At 35.5% G+C, this 20,356-nt stretch overlaps 1 protein-coding gene across 1 annotated transcript; it reads left to right on the top strand.

Moving 5' to 3' along the window:
* Positions 1 to 7,300: 7,300 nt before the first annotated feature.
* Positions 7,301 to 19,995, top strand: LOC132635226 (regulator of nonsense transcripts 1 homolog). Its single transcript, XM_060351523.1, has 29 exons — positions 7,301 to 7,923; positions 8,958 to 9,209; positions 9,296 to 9,466; positions 9,651 to 9,701; positions 10,186 to 10,278; positions 10,434 to 10,529; positions 10,683 to 10,733; positions 10,849 to 10,967; positions 11,383 to 11,491; positions 12,016 to 12,138; positions 12,240 to 12,311; positions 12,879 to 12,950; positions 13,052 to 13,118; positions 13,285 to 13,427; positions 13,558 to 13,629; positions 13,704 to 13,832; positions 14,464 to 14,619; positions 15,067 to 15,180; positions 15,638 to 15,736; positions 15,811 to 15,888; positions 16,271 to 16,405; positions 16,719 to 16,793; positions 16,903 to 17,020; positions 17,616 to 17,986; positions 18,076 to 18,138; positions 18,212 to 18,283; positions 18,555 to 18,686; positions 18,873 to 18,992; positions 19,215 to 19,995. The coding sequence occupies exons 1-29, from the start codon at positions 7,393 to 7,395 to the stop codon at positions 19,353 to 19,355; spliced, it is 3,825 nt and encodes a 1,274-aa protein (XP_060207506.1). The 5' UTR covers positions 7,301 to 7,392; the 3' UTR covers positions 19,356 to 19,995.
* The last annotated feature ends 361 nt before the right edge of the window (positions 19,996 to 20,356 follow it).

The following is a 20,356-nucleotide window of genomic DNA, read 5'->3' as shown; positions in this document are numbered from 1 at the left end:
TGGGTTTAGTCATCAAGAAATAGATTTTAATATCACATAATATTTTTTTTTATAAAAGAACGCGTCAAGAAAGATAAGAATTTTTAGAAATTTATCCTTTATGTGCACATGTCTAACAAAATTCGGACGGATTTTTCTTACGTACACTGATTAATATATGTATTTCCAACCTTTTCCCTTTCGTTAATCAATGCATTCATAATATTCTCCTCGCAAAGGATGAATGGAAAGCGGTAAAAATGCGAAATTAAATTAATCGACCCTAAATACACGAAATCAAATTGCGAGAATTTCTTCCGTTATTTTTGTTTAATTTAAATGAGAAAAAAAGATAAAAAGATATTCCACCTTTCTATCACGTCACTTCTCAGTTTAAAGATGAAAATAAAAAAGAAAATACAAGGATGAAGAAACGTAACAACTTTAATCTCCTAATTACATGCTTCAAGTTTCTCGTAGTAAAACAGTTTCCTATTTGGAAATTCTAACAATCTTGTTCATGACATTTGAAGAGATTTATCTTCTAAAGATGAGTTTAAGGGAAGATGCTGGGTTATTGAGATTTTATCACTATCAAACCCAAATAATTAAGGAAATTTCATTAGAAAATAATTCATTCATGAGAGTTAACATAAACTTAACATTTTTCAAATTATAGTGAAAGAAAGAGTACGAAAAAGAAATGAGTCTTACTCTGTTATAAATTCTTTGGAGTTCCACTGAGCATATGTACATTTATTTCTTCCAAAAGTTACGTATAAAGGACGACTGAATAACAATTATAATTTTAATAACTTATATCAATTATAATAAATTATGAAATGGAGGAGGACAATAGTCAATACAAATAGAAAGAAAACATGCCCGTACTTCTTGTTCGGAGTTTTTGCATTATCCACCCCCCTCCCCCACCCCCCACAACACACACTAGTTGTCGGAGGCCCGGGCTTAACTCAAAATATAAATATAATGCGTAAGTTTAATCAAATAAGTATAAATTGTGTCACTTTTTTTAGTACGTAATTAATTTAATGTAATTGAAGGTTAATCATATTTTGTTTATAAATTTTCATAATTATTAAAGTTTATTCGTCATATAATTAGATAGTTTTTTTAAAATAAAAATATTTATGAGAAAATAAGTTTGGTAGGAAAATTAGCAAATACCAAAAGGGCGCAAGTAATTTTATATTATATAAACTAACATGATAAAGTATGATAGTCACAACTTGTCGAAGATCATAAATTGGAAATTATTTTTGTATTTTTATGAATTTGTGAGCATGCGATTGTTATTTATAGATAGAAATAGATTTCTTTTGATGTTTAATAATTTTTCACTCATTATTCTTCGTGTCAAGGCGTTATGTTAGTCAAATGTGTTTTTTAACCTTAGTTTAGACGAAATTCAATAAATAACTAAATTCATAAAATGAACTTCGAGAATCAATTTAGTTATTCATTTATGTTTTATGCTAAAAAAAATTAATTTTTGGTTAATCAAACAAGAGATCTTAAAGATAATCTAATCGTGACTGATAACTCTACCTTCATTTTCAACATTAAACAATGTCATTCAATAATTTTTTTATTTTCTGTATTTGTAAGCACATATGATATGACTAAAAATGTAAAATGTTGGAGGTTTAATAGAGAGAAGCATATGAAGAGGAACATATGGCGTAGGGCATGTTTAACTATAAAGTAAGACCTAATAAATGTTTTAGTTGGAACAAAAAAATTGGCTATAACAAATCACTCATGCCTAGAATTTAAAAAGTCTTTTCACTAAATTATCCTTAATTAAATATTAGCAATTTTATATGGCTTCTTGATAGTATATAAAAATTAACTTATCTAAATGAGGATACATGGGCCCCTTAAATTTTGGAAAAAAATCTTGATAGCTGCCAAGTGTCCTTCAACTTTGTTGCCTTTTGGGGTATAATTGCCATCAAACTTTTAAAAATTTATCAAATTACATATAGGTAACTATGTAAACAAAGGCCAAAATAGGGGTAAAAATGAAATTTTGAGGTTGTGAGGACTACAAAACTCATGGATCCTCACTTAAATCACCTTAATTAAATAGTACCCATTTAATATAATTTTTTGATTATGTAAAAATTCACTTATCTAAATAATGATAAATTTGGTATATATATAAGACTATTAATATATTCTTAATTATATATAAAAAAAATTATTTGGACTAAATATGAAAGCTAAGAGTACCATGGAAAAAAAAGATTCACAAAAAGTATTATAAATATCAATATACCACAATTTTGGGGACCCACATGGAAATGGATAAGAAAAAATGAGTGGAAGAGGAGAATAGGCTAAGAAAAGTCAAAAGGAAAGCCACATGTCACAACATTACAGGATCAAATTATTATTTTTTTGAGAATGACAAAAAACTTGAGTCTTCACTTATATTAAGTAGTAATATATATATATATATATATATATATATATATATATATATATATATATATATATATATATATATATATATAAACAAAATATACAAAGCAATTATGATGAAGAACATGGAATGAAAAAAATATACAAAGCAATTATGATGAAGAACATGGAATGAAAAACAGGGTGGGAAGATGAAGAGTGCACGTAGTGTGCCTAATTGATACATATAAATAATATAAACAATATATACAAAGCAATTATGATGAGGAACATCGGATGAATATGGGATGGGAAGATGAAGAGTGTGCACATATTGTGACTAATTAACCGCACTTCATCATTAATGCGGTGTAATCAGAATGTCATCCCATTAATTAATTGAGTAATGCAGCATTTTATTTTACAATGAAATACCATTTCATTTAATTGAGTAGTAATTGATACATTTTATTTTATACAATAAAAAATAGTAGAGAAGTAAGGGAAATTGTCAAAAAAATGAGAAAATAGATAAATAGGAATGAAGATCATATATAGGTGCCACATAACCTTATTTATGCCTAGTTTTATATTATATATAGATTCCACCAGAAATGAAAGCTTATCATTAGACATAAAATTGGAAATGATTTGAAGATGGAACTTCCCAGAGGACGATGCCTTTTAAAATTAAAAGTAGTGATTATATTCCACTCAGGTGTAGAATGGCTTGGTGATAGAGGCGGATCCAGAATTTAAATCTAGGGGTTTAATTTTCAGATTTTTAGCATTGAACGCATTATATTTTTAAAGTCATGAATTCATATCTATTATTTATTATAATTTTCATAATTTTTTACACATAAATTTATATTCCGCGTGGAAGTTAGGGGTTCAATTGAACTCCACTTGTTATGCTAGATACGCCACTGCCGACATGAGTAAAAGTTAAAAGAAGTGCATCATATTAGTTGATTCTTTTTTCAAAATAGATATAGATAATATTATCAAACCAAGATTAGGTTAGTTCATCTAATACGACCTGGTAGTAAACAATTTTTAAGAAAACTGTGCTGGAGAAATATGACATACTAGCCGGCACCTGTGGTACTAACTACTAAACATCAACTAATAACAAACAAAATACCAGGTGTTGACTTGCGTGCAAGTCATATTAGCACGCAAGTCATATTTCAATCATAATCCTTATTGATATGCCTTTGAAACTAAATTCGCCTTCAATGTGTTTGTAAATAGAACTTCATAGGTTTTCACATATTATGATATGGGGAAACATTTGCCTGAAACATCAAACAAGAGGCATCCATTGTACCATGATATTAATTCTCGATCTATGTAATTCTACATTCAATAGTCAAACTTCTTGTTAAAAGAAGCAAAAATTTGAAATTTATGAATTTTGAATTTGTCATCAAATTTATAGTGGCTCATTTTTGTTGCTAGGTCTTAAATAAAATGCTACGCATATTGAATGATTATTTTTTATAACTATAACGGGTGCGCAAAAAGTGATTATAATTAAATATACACCTGCAACAGAGCCAACAAAGCTTACAAACAAAAAATAACTATAATATTTATTTTTATTTTTAATAAACTTTAGCCATTAATCGTTGTAGTCCTTGTAGCGAATGGAGGAAAAAAAAACATCTCATCTCAAATAGTTTAGAGTAAAACTAGTCCTTGTTCATCTAAATTGGAATAACCGCTAGGGGGGTTAAGTTACTTGGCTAACGATGTATTTTGAACGATGAGGGCAAACGAAGGGTAAAGTTGACCCACTGCGATTAGTTCGAGGGCTATATTAAATCATTTTCCTTACATTATATACTCATTATAATTATATATTTGTTAGTCATTGAACATACATCAATGACGAAACAGACACACACGGTGAGGCGTGAATTTTTTAAACTGTTGAGTGTTGACTAGAAATGTTAAAATACTCAATTATTACTCAAAATAAATGAGAACAGTAAACATAGCTGAAAGATAACCATTGTTTTTTTTTTTTTTTTTTTCCACCCATTTAGGAGGATTTATAGTGTTTCCACACTTCCCCTCCATTGTGACTCGAACCCAGGACCTACCAGTCGTGGATGGAGGTGCTTAACCACTGAGCCATCCCTCACTTGTCATAACCATTGTTTTAGAATTTCAGACTCACAAGAAAAATTTCAGGATAATACTATTTTCAATTATTACTCTCCGGTTTAAAAAAAGAGTCCACTTAACCATTTACACACCCTTTAAAAAAATATTAATTTGTAGGCAAAAATAGATAACTTGTAGACAAAAATAGATAATTTGACTAAACTACCTTTAATTAAATAGGTATTGAGATATGATCACTTAACACTTAATGAGAGCAAATCTGAGAAAATAAAATTAATTATTTCTTGATTTGATAAGTGAACACTTTTTTTTAAAAAAAAATAAAGGCTAAATGAACACTTTTTTTTTAACAAGAGGGAGTACTGAATTAAAAGATGATTTGTGGATCTTATGAGTACAACATATGCCTAGCTGCCTAGTTTAATTTAAAAATTCACAAATAGCCATTTTTTTAATCATACTATGCAACTTTGTATCCAAACGCACGCTCAAGTAACTAGGGCTGGGCATAAATACTTAAAATTGAAAAATCGGACCGAATGGAACCAAACTTCAAGAAACCGAAACCGAATCGAACTAGTTTGGTTTGGTGTTTGGTGTTCACCTTCAAAAAACCGAAATCAAAATAGGCGAACCGAACTTTGATGAAGCCGAACCGAAGAACCGAAATTTATACATTACCCAAAAAAATTAAAATAGTCCAGACCCATTAAGTTTAAGCCCACAAAAAACTCAATTGTAATAAGCTCTCTTTTGCTTTTGTATCTCTAATTTCCACTTCAGTTGAGAAAATCAAATATCCTTAACAAAGAAGCGTGACTAGGATGTGTCTTTAGGATTAATGTATGTCCTTTATGTGTTTTCTTATATTCTTACTGTATGTATATAACATCTAGTAATCCTATATTATAATTATGGTTTTTTGTTCTTGTGTATCCTGTTTGTTTGATTTTGATTTTAATTTGTTAGTTTTATGTTTTGTTGCTTTTGAGAATATGAATTAGTGTAAATGGAATCGCTTCTAATATCATATCAAAAAAATCGAATTGAAAAAACTGAACCGAACCAAACTTCAAAAAACCGAAACCGAAACCGAAATAACTGAACTGAACTAGTTGGGTTCGGTGTTCGGTGCCCACCTTCAAAAAATCGAAACCGAAATAGCTAAACTGAAATTTGATAAAATCGAACCGAAGAACCGAACGCCGACCTCTACAAGTAACCACACCGTCTATCCATAAAAAAGAAAACACCCTATTCTAATGAAAATCAACGCGCCACCTCGAGTCACGTGCTCCATAGTCACTTCTCACCAGGCCAAACAAAATCACACCAATCACACAAACCACCACGTCTCATCTCACGTGACCGCCTCCTCTCCCATGAAAATTTTAAACTGTATGACTAAAATGTTAAAATACTTAAATTATGACAAATAAATTGAGAATAGTAAAATAGCTGAAAAATAACCATTGTTCTAGAATTTCAAGCCAATTACTAACTCTGTATCAATTTATGTAGTACACTTTTTTTTAGTCAGTCTAAAAAAGAATATCACTTTTTAAATGTGAAAATAACTTAACTTTGTGAGATGATTTACGGCCACATAAATATGTAAGACTTGTTTTGGACCACAACTTGTAAAAGTGTTTTTTTTCTCTTTCTTAAATTCCATTCCTAGTCAAATAGTGCCACATAAATTGTATTGAGACGGAAGAAGTATTATTTTTCAATTATAAAATTTAGGGGAAAAGGGTCAAAAATACCCCTTTACTTTGGGAAAAAGGCTAAAAATATCCTCCGAACTAATTTTGGGCAAAAAATACACCTCCCGCCATTAAAATTTTCAAATATACCCCTCTCTTAACGGAAATTCCCAAATTCCTCAAAAATAATCCGATTTTATTTTTTAAACTTGTTCCATTATTCAAGCCGACCCAACTAATAATAACCTGATTTCATTTTGTTTGAGAGAATTGGAGGGGAATAAGAGGATAGTATGAGTTATTATAAGTTGGGTCGGGTTAAATAATGGAGCGAGTTTAAAAAATGAAATTGGGTTATTTTGGGAATTTCCATTAAGAGAGGGGTATATTTGAAAACTTCAATGGCGAGAGGGGTATTTTTGATCCAAAATTAGTTAGGAGGAAATTTTAAGCCCTTTCCCCGAAGTAGAGGGGTATTTTTAACCCTTTTTCCTAAATATTTTCAAATTTTATACTCCCTCCGTTTTAATTTATGTGAACATTTTCGGAGTACGAGGGTAAAACTTTATAAATTTGACATAGATTTATCAAATTTGTAAAAATAAAATTTATTTATTTAGAAATTACCTAAAAAGTATTATAAATAATGATAATGTATAATTTAAATAATTCAGAAAAATGTAAGAAAAATATGATCAAAAAATCATCTCGTATACTCTCCAAATAATAACAGGTTCACATAAATTGAAACCGAGAGCGTAAGTAACAAGAGACACAAGGTGTAATTAAAAAATTCACAAATAGTTACTTTTCAACTATACTATCCAAATATAACATTTTTATAATTAAAACGCACGCTCAAGTAACCCCGCTGTCTGTCCATAAAAAAAAGACAACAAAATCAACGCGCCACCTTGAGTCACGTGCCTATACTCACGAGACCAAACCAAATCACCCAATCACACAAAACCGCCACGTCATACCTCACGTGACCACCCCCACCGTTTCACCTCTCACCTATACGTACAAAACATTTCTATATCTCTCCCTAATTAAATTTAATTTCCTTTTTCTTTTTGTTTTCGTCTTCGTAACATTCAATTTCATAAACCCTAACCCTAGCTCTAGCTCTGTGATCGTAACAATGGATTCTCAAGCGAACAATTTATACGAAACGGCGTCGCAACCAGATACAGGCAACGACGCGTATACATTTCTAGAATTCAACACACAAGGCGAAGAAGAATTCGATTACCCTGAATTTCACCAGCTTTCACAGCCAATTCGATCATCAACATCACCATCATCTACTACGTGGCCTACACCTTCCGAATCTCCTCATGATCGTCCGTTACCCTCATCTTCATCTGACGTGTCACCGTCATCTAAGCCACGTGGCAGTACTAGTAAAATTACTGCTACTACTAGTAGTAATAAGGCGGCGGTTGCGGTGGCGGTGGATGCATTGGCGGGGTTGAATTTTGAAGAGAGTGTTGGTGATGATGAGGGTTTTGGTGTTGAGTATGGGAAAGGTGATTTTGGTGTTGAGCATGCTTGTAAGTATTGTGGTGTTGCCAATCCTGCTTGTGTTGTTAGGTGTAACGTTCCGTCGTGTCGAAAATGGTTTTGTAATTCCAGAGGGAATACTTCCGGTTCGCATATTGTTAATCACTTGGTATGTATGTAATGCTTAGATTATCGTATTAATTTGTGGTAGTTACTTTATCATGCTTTTTATAGTATTGTGTCGAGGCTTTATTTGTTTTTTTCGTACTGCTTTGAATTGGTCTTTGTGCCGAGCGTCGTATGTCTGCCTGCGTACACTTTACCCTTCCCAGACCCCACTTGTGAGGTTACACTGGTTATGTTGTTCTTCGTTTTAATCTGCAACTTATCTTTTCTAGAAAAGGATGTAGAATTCATACAACCAACTCCAACTAGTTGGATTGTAGTAGTTGTTTAACTTAAGGAACTGAGCTTATTTTCACTGATGAAGAATTCGTTCTGCCTCTAAAAATGTTTTCTTTGCCTTTCGGATACGCTGTTGTTACGGATGAGGTCTTTTGCCGTGTTCATTTCTTTCTGTTGGACATGGCAATGGATATTCAACCCCTGGGGGAATATGAAGCCATTTTTTTTAGACCATGTCTTGTTTTTGGGATGCTAATATCCATGACATCTCCAAAGTTTCTCGAGGGCCTATAATTTGTGGTGTCCATTTCTTCTTGTTCTGATAACTAGATTCTTGTCTGATTGTTGAAGATTTTATTTCTTCTGCAAGTCCAATTTTTAAGAGCAGAGAAAATATGGAACTGAAGTTTGTATATTATCAAATATCAAAGCTTAAACCGAAGGCATTACCTACTTATCAAAAAAAAATAAAAAATAGCGAAGGCATTAGCTTTTGCTGATTGTTAAGGGAGTTAATTTACTCTATTAGATGTCTCTTTTTTACATGTTCAATGTCAATTAGATGTGAGTTTACCTGATAAAATAGGACACATATTCACGTAAGTGCGTGCTACATTTTGTTTCTTGTTACTATAGCAAACTTTGGGATATCTACATGCATCGACAAAAATAGATTATGAGCTATATTTGGTTGATAGTTGTATCTTGGCTTTCCCTGTAGCTGGTACATTTGTCCTTCTTACTTTAGAAACAAGGCATTTGGAATTTACTGAATTTAATCTACAACATTCACCATAGGTCCGAGCGAAACACAAGGAGGTATGTCTTCATAAAGATAGTCCACTGGGAGAAACAATTCTAGAGTGCTACAACTGTGGATGTCGGAACGTCTTTCTTCTTGGTTTCATCTCTGCCAAGACAGAGAGTGTCGTTGTTCTCCTCTGCAGGGAACCATGTTTAAATGTTAATGCGTTGAAGGATATGAATTGGGATCTGAGTCAGTGGTGCCCCCTTATCGATGACAGGTGTTTCTTGCAGTGGCTCGTTAAGGTTTGGGATACTCTTTATTGTTTCCCCTTGTGGTGCTTTCTGAGTTTTGCTCCTCTCCTGTTCCTGTAACCTGTTGCCTGCTGCAGGCCCCATCTGAGCAAGAACAGTTGCGGGCACGCCAAATCAGTGCGCAACAAATAAATAAAATTGAAGAATTGTGGAAGACAAATCCTGATGCTAACCTGGAAGATCTTGAGAAGCCAGGTGTGGATGATGAACCTCAGCCTGTTGGCTTGAAGTATGAAGATGCGTATCAGGTGTCTTTGATATTGCTATCCTATTTTGTTTAGCTTTTTTTGTCTAATAAATGCTCCATAATCCTTCTCAATTTTTTTATGACCTCAAAAAAGGATGCTCCGTGAAATTTTCCCTGGATTGTATTCATGAATTGCTTCTGTGGTTGACACGTTAACTAAGCTTGGCTTTATCCTTCTAATGTAGTATCAAAACATATTTGCACCGCTGATCAAGCTTGAAGCTGACTATGATAAGGTACGTCAGCCAATTAGATGATTTTAATTGCTGAATTTTGATTGCATTATGTTCCTTCTTTTTCTTGGCTTTTTGTTCCACCAAAAAGGCTTTTTGCTTTCCTTTAGTGGATCATTTTCCTTCTTGTTTTTTTCTTTTGGATGGTGTAGTACTTCCTTTTCTTTTGGCTGGTGTAGTATTATTAAAGTTGCATGTTAGTAGGGTCTATCCAACAGTCTTTAGTCATATTAACCTTACTTTTGCTCCTAAATGCGTCTAATCTGTAAATTATGAAATACTTTACATAAGACACTGGTTATGTTGTTGTTTATTCTTCTTTTATGATTGAATTCTGTAGTCAATCAATCTAAGACACTGGTTCCTCTTGGGAAAGATATGCTCTTACCTTTCAATAACCTGCTGATAGTGTCTTTTCTCCATCTTGTAAAGTTTTATATTGAGGTTTAATGCTGCTACATAACAAGATTTTATTTCTGTTTGGTAGATGATGAAAGAGTCTCAAAGTAAAGATAACTTGACTGTTCGATGGGATGTTGGTCTTAACAAGAAACGCGTTGCATATTTTGTTTTCCCGAAGGTATATTGTTATCCTCAAAAGTTGCCTCTAATAGCTCTCATCAAGCATGAGATTCTTGTGATGTTACATTGTTGTCATTACCAATTCTTTCTTGAAGTGGAATTTTCTTTATGTCTTCACTCATCTGGACTGAACATAGGGTGCTGTTCTTTTAGGAAGACAATGAGTTACGTCTTGTACCTGGTGATGAGCTACGACTGCGTTATTCAGGGGATGCAGCTCATCCAGCTTGGCAGTCAGTGGGGCATGTGGTATGGACCTTTGTCTTGATCTCTCACCCTGTTTAGAAGGCAAAAAATATGGAGTCTCCTTAAGGCTGTAAATACTCTTTAAGACGTACAAGACGACTTTGAAGGAGAAGTGTATTGGCTTTTTCATTGGTGAATTGTTTCTTCCATTTTCAGATAAAATTAACCGCTCAAGAAGAGGTTGCCCTTGAGCTTCGTGCCAGTCAGGTACATTAGTTTTAGGATTTCTATTCTATTTCTTGTTATCTTTTTTCCCAACTAACCCAAAGGTTACATCACATTTTGTGTTACATAATTCATTTGCAATGTTCCTGTCTTGCAGGGAGTTCCGGTTGATGTGACCCATGGGCTCAGTGTTGACTTTGTTTGGAAGAGTACGAGCTTTGATAGGATGCAGACTGCAATGAAAACTTTTGCTGTGGATGAGACAAGTGTCAGTGGGTGAGTCAGAATGTCTGAATTTTGTACAGAAAATTAATAGAAAAATCATACATATATTTTCTTCCTCTTGTTCGTGTTATTCTGCCTAAATTTGTACTTTCACATCTTACATTTTTTAATAGATAGATCTCATGTTTGCTTTCTTGACTTTCTTCTGAATGTTGATGCATTCTGTGGATGTATTTATGTTGTATGAATGACTGTTCATGCTTTACTTTGCTGTTGCTGAATGTTATTGATAATTCACCTTGCTTTGCTGTCCAGTCTTGGTGTCACTAGGAAACTCTGAAATAATACGATACAGCTGTAGTTTTTCATACTTGTAGACTTTTAGCAAATAACTTTGTTTGTGTCAACCGTATTATAACTTTTTGATTAGGATACTTAGGTTTGATTCATTGATTCCACTTCACAGGTATATTTACCATCACCTGTTAGGTCATGAAGTTGAGATGCAGATGGTCCGGAATACACTTCCTCGCCGTTTTGGTGCTCCTGGTCTTCCAGAGCTTAACGCGTCTCAGGTGGGCAGTTCTGTCTTTCTTTGAACTTGCAGTTCCTCTTATTGTTTCTCAAACAGCAGCTTTGTCTATCTAGTTTTGGTATCAATCTTCCTCCTACCAGTCTTGTCAGGAGTATTTTTAATATATATTTGGGCAAGTTGAACTGTTGCAAGTGCACGCCATAGAAATAGAAGTTATGGGATTTATACATGTGCATACTTGCTCATATATAGAGCTACACATGTTATGATAGGCATGTTAGCTGACTTTTGAGATTTTTGGTAATGATAATTTTAGTTGCTTGGTTCGTTAATGTCACCATGTGAACTATGCATCACCAGCATCCTGCATTTAATTTGTTGGTGGTCTTGTTTGGTCACTCTTCTCATAAGCTTTCCCTCCACTTATCTGTTAGTTAATTAGTCTGAAGGTGGTGGCTCAAATCCACTTGCTCCAACACCCAAAAAGAAAAGGGAAACATGCCCTATGGAAGGAAACAAATAAGAGGAATAATATTGTCTTATTGTACTTGTTCATATTTTTAGGTTTTTGCTGTAAAAAGTGTCCTCCAAAAACCCGTCAGTTTAATTCAAGGTCCGCCTGGTACGGGAAAAACTGTCACTTCTGCTGCCATCGTGTATCACATGGCCAAGCAAGGCCAGGGTCAAGTAAGTTTAATTGGTCTACAACTTGACTTTGTCGTCATGGTTAAGTGTTAACCTCTTGATTCTAAGTGTATTCTGTATGTTTCTTTGACTATTTTCATCAGGTTTTGGTGTGTGCACCCAGTAACGTGGCTGTGGACCAATTAGCAGAGAAAATAAGTGCTACTGGTCTGAAGGTGAGGCACCAGCATTTGTGTGTAACTTCCTCTGCTGGATAGCTTTCATTGCTATCCTAACAAGTTCATTCACTATTTTTTGGTATAGGAGATTCCAAGATTATGCATCTGAAAGCACCATCCTAGTGCTCTGCCATTAATATCTATAAAATACTTACCGTTCCCAAAAAGAAAAAGAAATAACGCTCAATCACTGTTTTTGCTTGGTTATCAACGCATGTTTCTTTGTTTTTTTGAAAACGACCTTTTTTGTTTGAAAACTATTTCTTTGTTGTTGTATAATGGAAGTAGCCTACTGAATTTTGGATTGTTCTTCCTCGTCTTTTTGACATAACATATTCCGTTTTCCCCTCCGCTACCCCCTTTCCGTGTGGTGATTGGTTAGGAGTACTTCTCCATAACCTGAAGGCGCGTTGCTGATTGTTATATAACCACACAACTAAAAGAAAAAATGAAAGAGAAATCAAAATCCAAATATTAAGAACAATAGGGATCACAGATAATGAGCAGGAACGTCATATACCGTACGATTCTTCAGCTCTTTTCTTATGAATTCTTTTCTCCCAGGTTGTCAGGCTTTGTGCTAAGTCGAGAGAAGCTGTCAGTTCTCCTGTTGAGCATCTAACCCTTCACTATCAGGTTAGTTCTTTTGCAAATTATCACACACATATCTATAAGTTTCCTTTCAGAACCTTTATATCCTTTCTCTCCTTTCATTCTTCAATTCTTCGTCCATTTAGGTTCGTCATCTTGACACATCTGAGAAGAGTGAACTTCACAAGTTACAACAACTGAAGGATGAACAAGGTTGGTGTTCCCTTCTAGTTTGTTTATGTTTTACGTGGTGTTCCAATTTATGTAAGTATTTGTTAGCTTTTGAAGTCTTTGGTTTTCTGAGTACATACTTGATCCTCTATTAATAGCATTGATAAATGTGTGCATATAATCCAAATTGTTTTGATTCGACGTTCAGGAGAACTCTCCAGCAGTGATGAGAAGAAATATAAAGCTCTGAAGCGGGCAACAGAGAGGGAAATTGCTCAAAGCGCTGATGTGATTTGTTGCACTTGTGTTGGTGCTGGAGACCCTAGATTGGCAAATTTCAGATTCCGTCAGGTTGGTTTGCCTTAGCTCTTTTTCCATATTTCTTATCCATTTAGTTGTGCCTCATTTTTTGTGTGCTTCTTTATTCATCTGGGTCCTTCCTTGCTGGTTTCAACATCTCTGCTATGTAACCTTATTGTAGGTGCTCATTGATGAGTCCACTCAAGCAGCTGAACCTGAATGCCTTATTCCTTTGGTTCTTGGAGCGAAGCAGGTAACTGCTGCAATTTATTTCATATTGAGTTATGCTATACAGATGGAAGATACTTACTTTGATCTATGTGCTAGATCGTCCTTGTTGGTGATCACTGCCAGCTTGGACCTGTCATTATGTGCAAGAAAGCTGCACGTGCTGGACTTGCTCAATCCCTGTTTGAACGCCTTGTGCTGCTGGGTGTGAAGCCAATTAGGTTGCAGGTGATTTTCTTGGCGGTTTTTCTGATCCATTAACTTTTCTGGGGGTTGGGTTGAATTGTGAGATCCAGTGTTTGCTCTTGTTCCTCATGCAATTGATATAGAGATTTTAAAGCGCTCATGTATTTTATGAAGACTCAGTTCTCCCTTCTTACCCTTTTTTCTCCCTGTGTGGGGTGTTTAGGGACACCAACATTCAAAATTTCTTCAACGGGCCACTATCTTTTTTTTCTTCAGTGTGGAGGATTAGAAAAAAAAAAAGACCTTTCTAGTTTTAAGTGTGATTTTCCAGTGCTTAATTCCAAATTGTGTTGTAAGATAGCAATTCCCTATCCTTCTTAAACTACACCTCAGCTGTTGAGCTTCCATGCACGCCATGCTAGAATTTTGCATTTACGCGACAAACAATAGTTCATAGATACTCTGCTTCCGTTGCTTTCCTGATTGAATGTTCCTCTCTAATTTATTACATTAACTTTATGGGTTGTCGTGTATGCTGTTCAGACTGTAGTATTTGTTTGTACCTTCTCTTCTGTTTTCCTTTTTTTTTTTTTCCCTGTAACATTTAAGGGTTTATATTTTGCTTGAATGGTGTATAATGTTGGTTCTGCTGTCCATTAAAATGCAATATCAGGTACAATACCGTATGCATCCTGCACTATCAGAGTTTCCCTCAAATAGTTTCTACGAAGGTACTCTTCAAAATGGTGTAACCATCAACGAGAGACAATCTTTAGGCATTGATTTTCCTTGGCCTGTACCAAACCGGCCCATGTTCTTTTATGTCCAGGTATTCTCTAATTTCTTTTTAAAAAAATAGTGTCCAGGTAGTATATAGATGACCCTGTTTCTATTGTAGACATCCTAGTATCCTTATAAGATGAAATAGGATTTAGAGAGAGTCGTTGTTTTTACTCTTTTGGATGTAGATTCAATGCTGTAAATTTTTGGATGGCACTTTGTGCTGATCATTATACACTGTCTGTTACCTGGTCAAAAAAAAAAAAGAGTCCAGGTATCTAGCTGATTTCATGATGTCTTTAGAGTGAAAAGAGATATTTTGCTTCTGTTCTCTTTTGATTCTCCTAGATATTACTGATATGGCTATGAAGATACTAAGGATTGTGTGTTGTAGAGATATAGCCATATAGGTTGACGATTTCTTTTTCACTTTCAATTTTGTGTATTCCCCTTTTGTGGCTGTATAAAGTCAATACACGGTTGTTTATCTCTATAGATGGGACAAGAGGAGATCAGTGCTAGTGGAACTTCCTATCTAAATAGAACTGAAGCTTCCAACGTTGAGAAGCTAGTGACTACGTTCCTCAAAAGTGGTGTAGTCCCTAGTCAGGTATGTGGTTGTTTAGATTTTTAACTTATCCTTTGGATGCTGAGGAGTTACTACGAAATTTCTGCAAAGTAAAAATTAAAGATGGGAAATCATTTTCAAGCATATATTTGTTTAAAAGGAAAAGTGAAGTCTAAGAGAAACCACCACCACCAACAACATACCCAGTGTAGTCCCACAAATGGGGTCTGGGGAGAGTAGGATGTACGCAGACCTTACCCCGACCATTGTGGATAGAGAAGCTGTTTCTGATAGACCCTCGACTCGAAGTTAAGAGAAACCATGATCCTTAAAAATTACAATTTAATTTGAAAAAAGTTTTCTATTACATAGTTTTAAAAACTGTACTCACACTTACTTCCAAATGCATAATGGCAGAGAAGTTTTCTTTCCGGTACTATCATTTCCTTTACTCAGCAATCAAAAGTACAACCTAAGAGTTGAATTTTCATTTTGCCAGATTGGAGTTATAACACCATATGAGGGTCAACGAGCATATATTGTAAATTACATGTCTAGAAATGGTTCTTTAAGGCAGCAACTTTACAAGGAAATTGAGGTAAGCTTTGAATAGAGGGGTTCCTTATGGTTCTCTTGAATTCTTCCATCAAACTGAGTAATTTTTATCTTCAGGTTGCAAGTGTAGATTCATTTCAAGGAAGGGAAAAAGATTATATCATCTTGTCTTGTGTCAGGAGCAATGAACATCAGGTTGGTATTGATATCCATAATTATGTGTTGTCACTTACTTCCATGTTGATACCATTTTGGTTCAGTGTATTGATAATTTTAATCTTGCTGTGATGTTTGCTCCTTTTTTTCTCCACTCTTTCCGCAGAACATATGCCCCATAACCTCTGATTTTTTGCATTTTTTCATTTAAAATGTAATAACCTTTTGGTTTGGGGTACAAGAGGTGTATTCAGTTTCTTATATTCTTTTGGTTGTTCTGGCCATGAGGTTATGTAAAACTGCATTTAAAAAAAAAAAATGAAGTTATGTAAAACTGATAAATATGCTGGCTGAAACATCACATATTGCCAGTGTCTTTTATGTAACTGCTGACTTATAGTTTACTTGCTATTCCTTTCAGGGCATCGGGTTTCTTAATGATCCTCGTAGGCTTAATGTTGCTCTTACACGTGCTCGTTATGGAATAGTTATCCTAGGAAATCCCAAAGTGTTGAGCAAGCAGCCTCTCTGGAATGGCTTATTGACACACTACAAGGTAACTTCCTAAAAATATTTGAAATGAAAATGCTCAGGTACCTTTTTCTTTCATTATTTTCTGTTCTAATGCTGGTTTTAAATGCTTCTCACTTAAAAGGCCGCATTTCGTGATTATTCTGAACTACGGTGTTTGTTGAACTGGAAAATTGACATTTTTCTCGTTACGTGTTATATTTGTGCCCTTGGAAGAGGGTATTGTATTGCTTAGTTTGTTTGATGGAACCATTGTTGTCTTAAACTTCGGGAATAATTTATATATTTGTTTTAGTGTATTACGCCTTGACATGCTCAAACTCATGTTTGTCAATCAGGAGCATGAATGCTTGGTAGAAGGTCCTTTAAATAACTTAAAGCAAAGCATGGTTCAATTTCAGAAGCCAAAAAAGGTACTTATAGGCGCATATATGTTCTAAGTTTGATGTTTGTGCTTATGCCTCAGCAGAATGTATCATATTGTGGTTCTGATGTGTTGATCTTGTGTCATTGGTTTTGCAGATCTACAATGATCGCAGGCTTTTCTTTGGTAGTGGACCTGGAATTGTTCCCGGTGATAATTATGGACCTGCTGCCTCGTCAAACCCCAATGCTGACAGGCGAAATAGTCGACCAAGGGGTATATTGGATTTTATCTTTCTCCTATTGGCTTATGTTACATTCATCATTCAGTAGCTTTGATGTGTATTGGGAATGTTCAATATGGATGTGACTATTTTCGTATGGATCCTTCAAGAAATGCAAAGAATTTGCTAAAAGTTAAGGGGACCTGTTGTCCATACCGATCTCCTATACTCATTACTCATGCCTGTTTCCTGTATTTGAGATGATGATTTTCCCCCAAGTGGGGTATCATATTGATGCGATTAGGGATAGCCCCATATACAAGCATATACAAAGTAGAGGATTTAGATAAGAATGTCATTCTCTACCAAAAGCACCTAGCCGTAATGGGAATCCTGTAGGTGCTCCAAATATTATACAACAATATAAATGATCCTCGTAATATGTGGAATGCAGTTATGTGACGTGATCTCCAAGTTGAGCAGGTTTCATCTGATAAGGTGTTAGAATCCGAGCTACCTCCTCTCCTTGCCAAGTTTTCTTAAATTGGTGCCGGAAAACTGGAAGCATGTGTTATGGTCCAAATTGCAGTCTGTATTCATGCATCTAGTCCTTGTTGCTCAGGTTTTTAACTTTTTATCTCTTTATAGGTTCTTACATGGCACCTGGTCCATCCAATGGTACTCACAGACCTGGTGTCTATCCTTCTGGTTATCCAATGCCTCGAGTTCCCATCTCCCCTTACCATGGTGGCCCTCCCCAACCGTATGCTATTCCTGCTCGTGGTGCTATACACGGACCTGTAGGAGCTGTACCTCATGTTCCACAGCCAGGTAGCCGGGGCTTTGGGGCCGGGCGTGGGAATGCCAATGCTCCAATTGGTAGCCATCTTTCTCACCAGCAAGCCTCTCAGCAACCTATTGGGAGTCATGGACCTAACTTCAACTTTCCTGCACTTGAAAGTCCAAACACTCAGCCGTCTGTGGGAGGACCTGTATCTCAGCCTGGATATGCTTCTAATGTTAGTAAACCTGTTAAGTCTTTAACTATTCTAGCACTTACTTATTGTTCCTGTGGTAATCATGAATTATTTATTCTAAAACATGATAGATGACCGTTCAAGGACCAAGCCAGACATTTCGTGATGGATTTTCAATGGGCGGCATGTCACAGGTAATTGATTGTGTTCATCAATTGTTGTTTGCTTCACCGAATATCACACTGACCCTTATTTATATTTTATCAGGACTTCTTGGGCGATGATTTCAAGAGCCAGGGATCCCATGTTCCATATCATGTTGCTGACTTCTCTACACAGGTATCTGTCCCCCACATTCTCTAGCGGGCAGTTCATATGAAACTGTTATTTGCTACCTTATTTTGGATAATATCTTGATGTTTCCACCTCTCTCCAGCGAATTTGTATGTACATTGTATTTTTTTCTCATATGAAACTGCTATTTACTACCTTAATTTGGATAATATATTGATATTCCCACCTCGCTCCTACTAAATTTTACGTACATTGTATTTTTTTTCCCCCTTCTTTTTAAGTAGTACTAACTCAGCTTTGTTTCACTTACGTTCAGGCTTCACAGAGTGGATATGCTGTTGATTATGTAAACCAGGGACCACAGGCTGGTTTTCCAGGGAATTTTTCGAACCAGAATTCACAAGCTGGATACTCACGTTTTGGTTCAGGAAATGAATTTATGTCACAGGTAAGCTGTCCACTCCTTTGGCCCCTTCATTTCTTGCTCTTTAAGGTCTGTTGAGGAAAATGTAAGGTGTCGCTAGTCTCTTCATAGGCGGTGAACAACTCTGTGATTTGGTTTCTTTAGTGTTGTTTCTGTTCCTCCTGTTTACCTGGGTGTTTTGCTTATCTCATCATTTTGATCGCTGTGCAGGATTACATGGCTCATGGATCCCAAGGTCTCTTCACACAAGCTGGATACAATAATCCATCACAAGATGACAGTTCACAGAACCATTTTGGCATGTCCAATGCAAATCAACTTCAGTCTCAGGTTACTGCATTCATTAATTCTGCTTCGTAGTTAGCAAAATTATTATAAGACCTCCAGATATGAAGTATGCATCATGTGAAGTCTCCAGCACTGGAAAGTCCATTTTTTTAACCAATATCAAGATTTAGGGGGGACCTTTACGTGTTGCAAACTGTTCCTTTTTATTGGTTAATTCACTGGTCTAATTGTGTCAATGTCAAATTTGTTTCTGTTTTTCTCCAGAGTCTACTCAATCCACTGTACTCCCAGCCTTTTGGACACTACAATACCCAACCGTTGAATATGCAAAGTTCCCAACCTCAACAGCCACAAGCCCCACAAGTCCAAGGCTCACAAAATCAGAAACTCCATTACAATGGTTGAAGACCACCGGCTTGTTATGTAATGGGTCATATGGTTTTGCATCCAGCAACTTGGTTTGTGCTGTCATGTGTGACTCTGTTTATCACCGTAAGATGGAGTATGAGTGCTGAAATTCAGATCAGCTGGTGGCAAGCTGATGCTTCTGAATGATTTGATTCCGAGGGATGAAGTGGAGGAAGGCTCTCTGGTAAAAGAAAAGCACGGGCAGCACATCCGGTGCTGAGAGAGGTAAAAATAACAGTTGTTATCTGCTTGATGTTGCGTTGTGCAAGAGAAGTAAACTGTTTATTCAGGAGAGACCGTTACATGGTATGGTATTAGTCGGAGGGTGAGTTGTTACTATAGCCGGACCTGGAAGCTGCTAGCATTGTCGTCCTGTACAGAGTTCTGGCGAAAGTCAACCTAATCCTTTCAGCTCTTCCTGCCATGTAATTAGTACTCTCACTATTATGTAGACGGCAATGGATGTGTTTGTCAATAATACAGCAGTACCACTACTGTGATTAGTTAGGTACTTAAGCTTGGGGTTTCGGCCTTAAGATCAAATTAATCTGAATTTGGATCATTAGTGGAGTCATTTTTTTGGGTGGTTGTCTGTCAAAGCACTCGGTGGTATAGTCAATGAAAGTATTTTAACTTATTCTCCCAGTGTTTAGCACCGTGTCTCTGGCCCCATTATTCCCTAGCCATTGATGGATTCCGTATTTGCAATGGCCGCGATGAAATGCTGCTTTTTAGCTCGATCTGTGTGTGTAATTGAATTCATATCCATAGTTATATTTATCACTAAATTCAAATGGTGTATGTTGATACTCCATATACAATTTTCTTGAAATCATAGGTCGACCTCTGGCCATTCCCTTTACTACCTTTTCCAATTCGTCGTTTGTCATCATGTGCGGGTGGCGTTCCACTCCTTTTTGGGCAACAGAACAAACCAATGGAGTTATATAGTAAAAGTTCAACGGTTGCAGGAGTTCCAATTACCTTCTTTTCTTGAA

The sequence above is a fragment of the Lycium barbarum genome, chromosome 4 (genome assembly GCF_019175385.1).
Source record: "Lycium barbarum isolate Lr01 chromosome 4, ASM1917538v2, whole genome shotgun sequence".
NCBI classification, from domain to species: Eukaryota; Viridiplantae; Streptophyta; class Magnoliopsida; order Solanales; family Solanaceae; genus Lycium; species Lycium barbarum.
The sequence above is the reverse complement of the archived record's forward strand: the minus strand, read 5'-3'. Positions and strand labels throughout refer to the sequence as shown.

Coding starts and splice junctions, on each gene's coding strand:
- LOC132635226 (XM_060351523.1), top strand. CDS start 7,393: ATGGATTCTCAAGCGAACAATTTATACGAAACGGCGTCGCAACCAGAT. Junction 17,021..17,615: donor GCGAAATAGTCGACCAAGGG/GTATATTGGATT, acceptor ATCTCTTTATAG/GTTCTTACATGGCACCTGGT. Junction 18,284..18,554: donor TTGCTGACTTCTCTACACAG/GTATCTGTCCCC, acceptor ACTTACGTTCAG/GCTTCACAGAGTGGATATGC.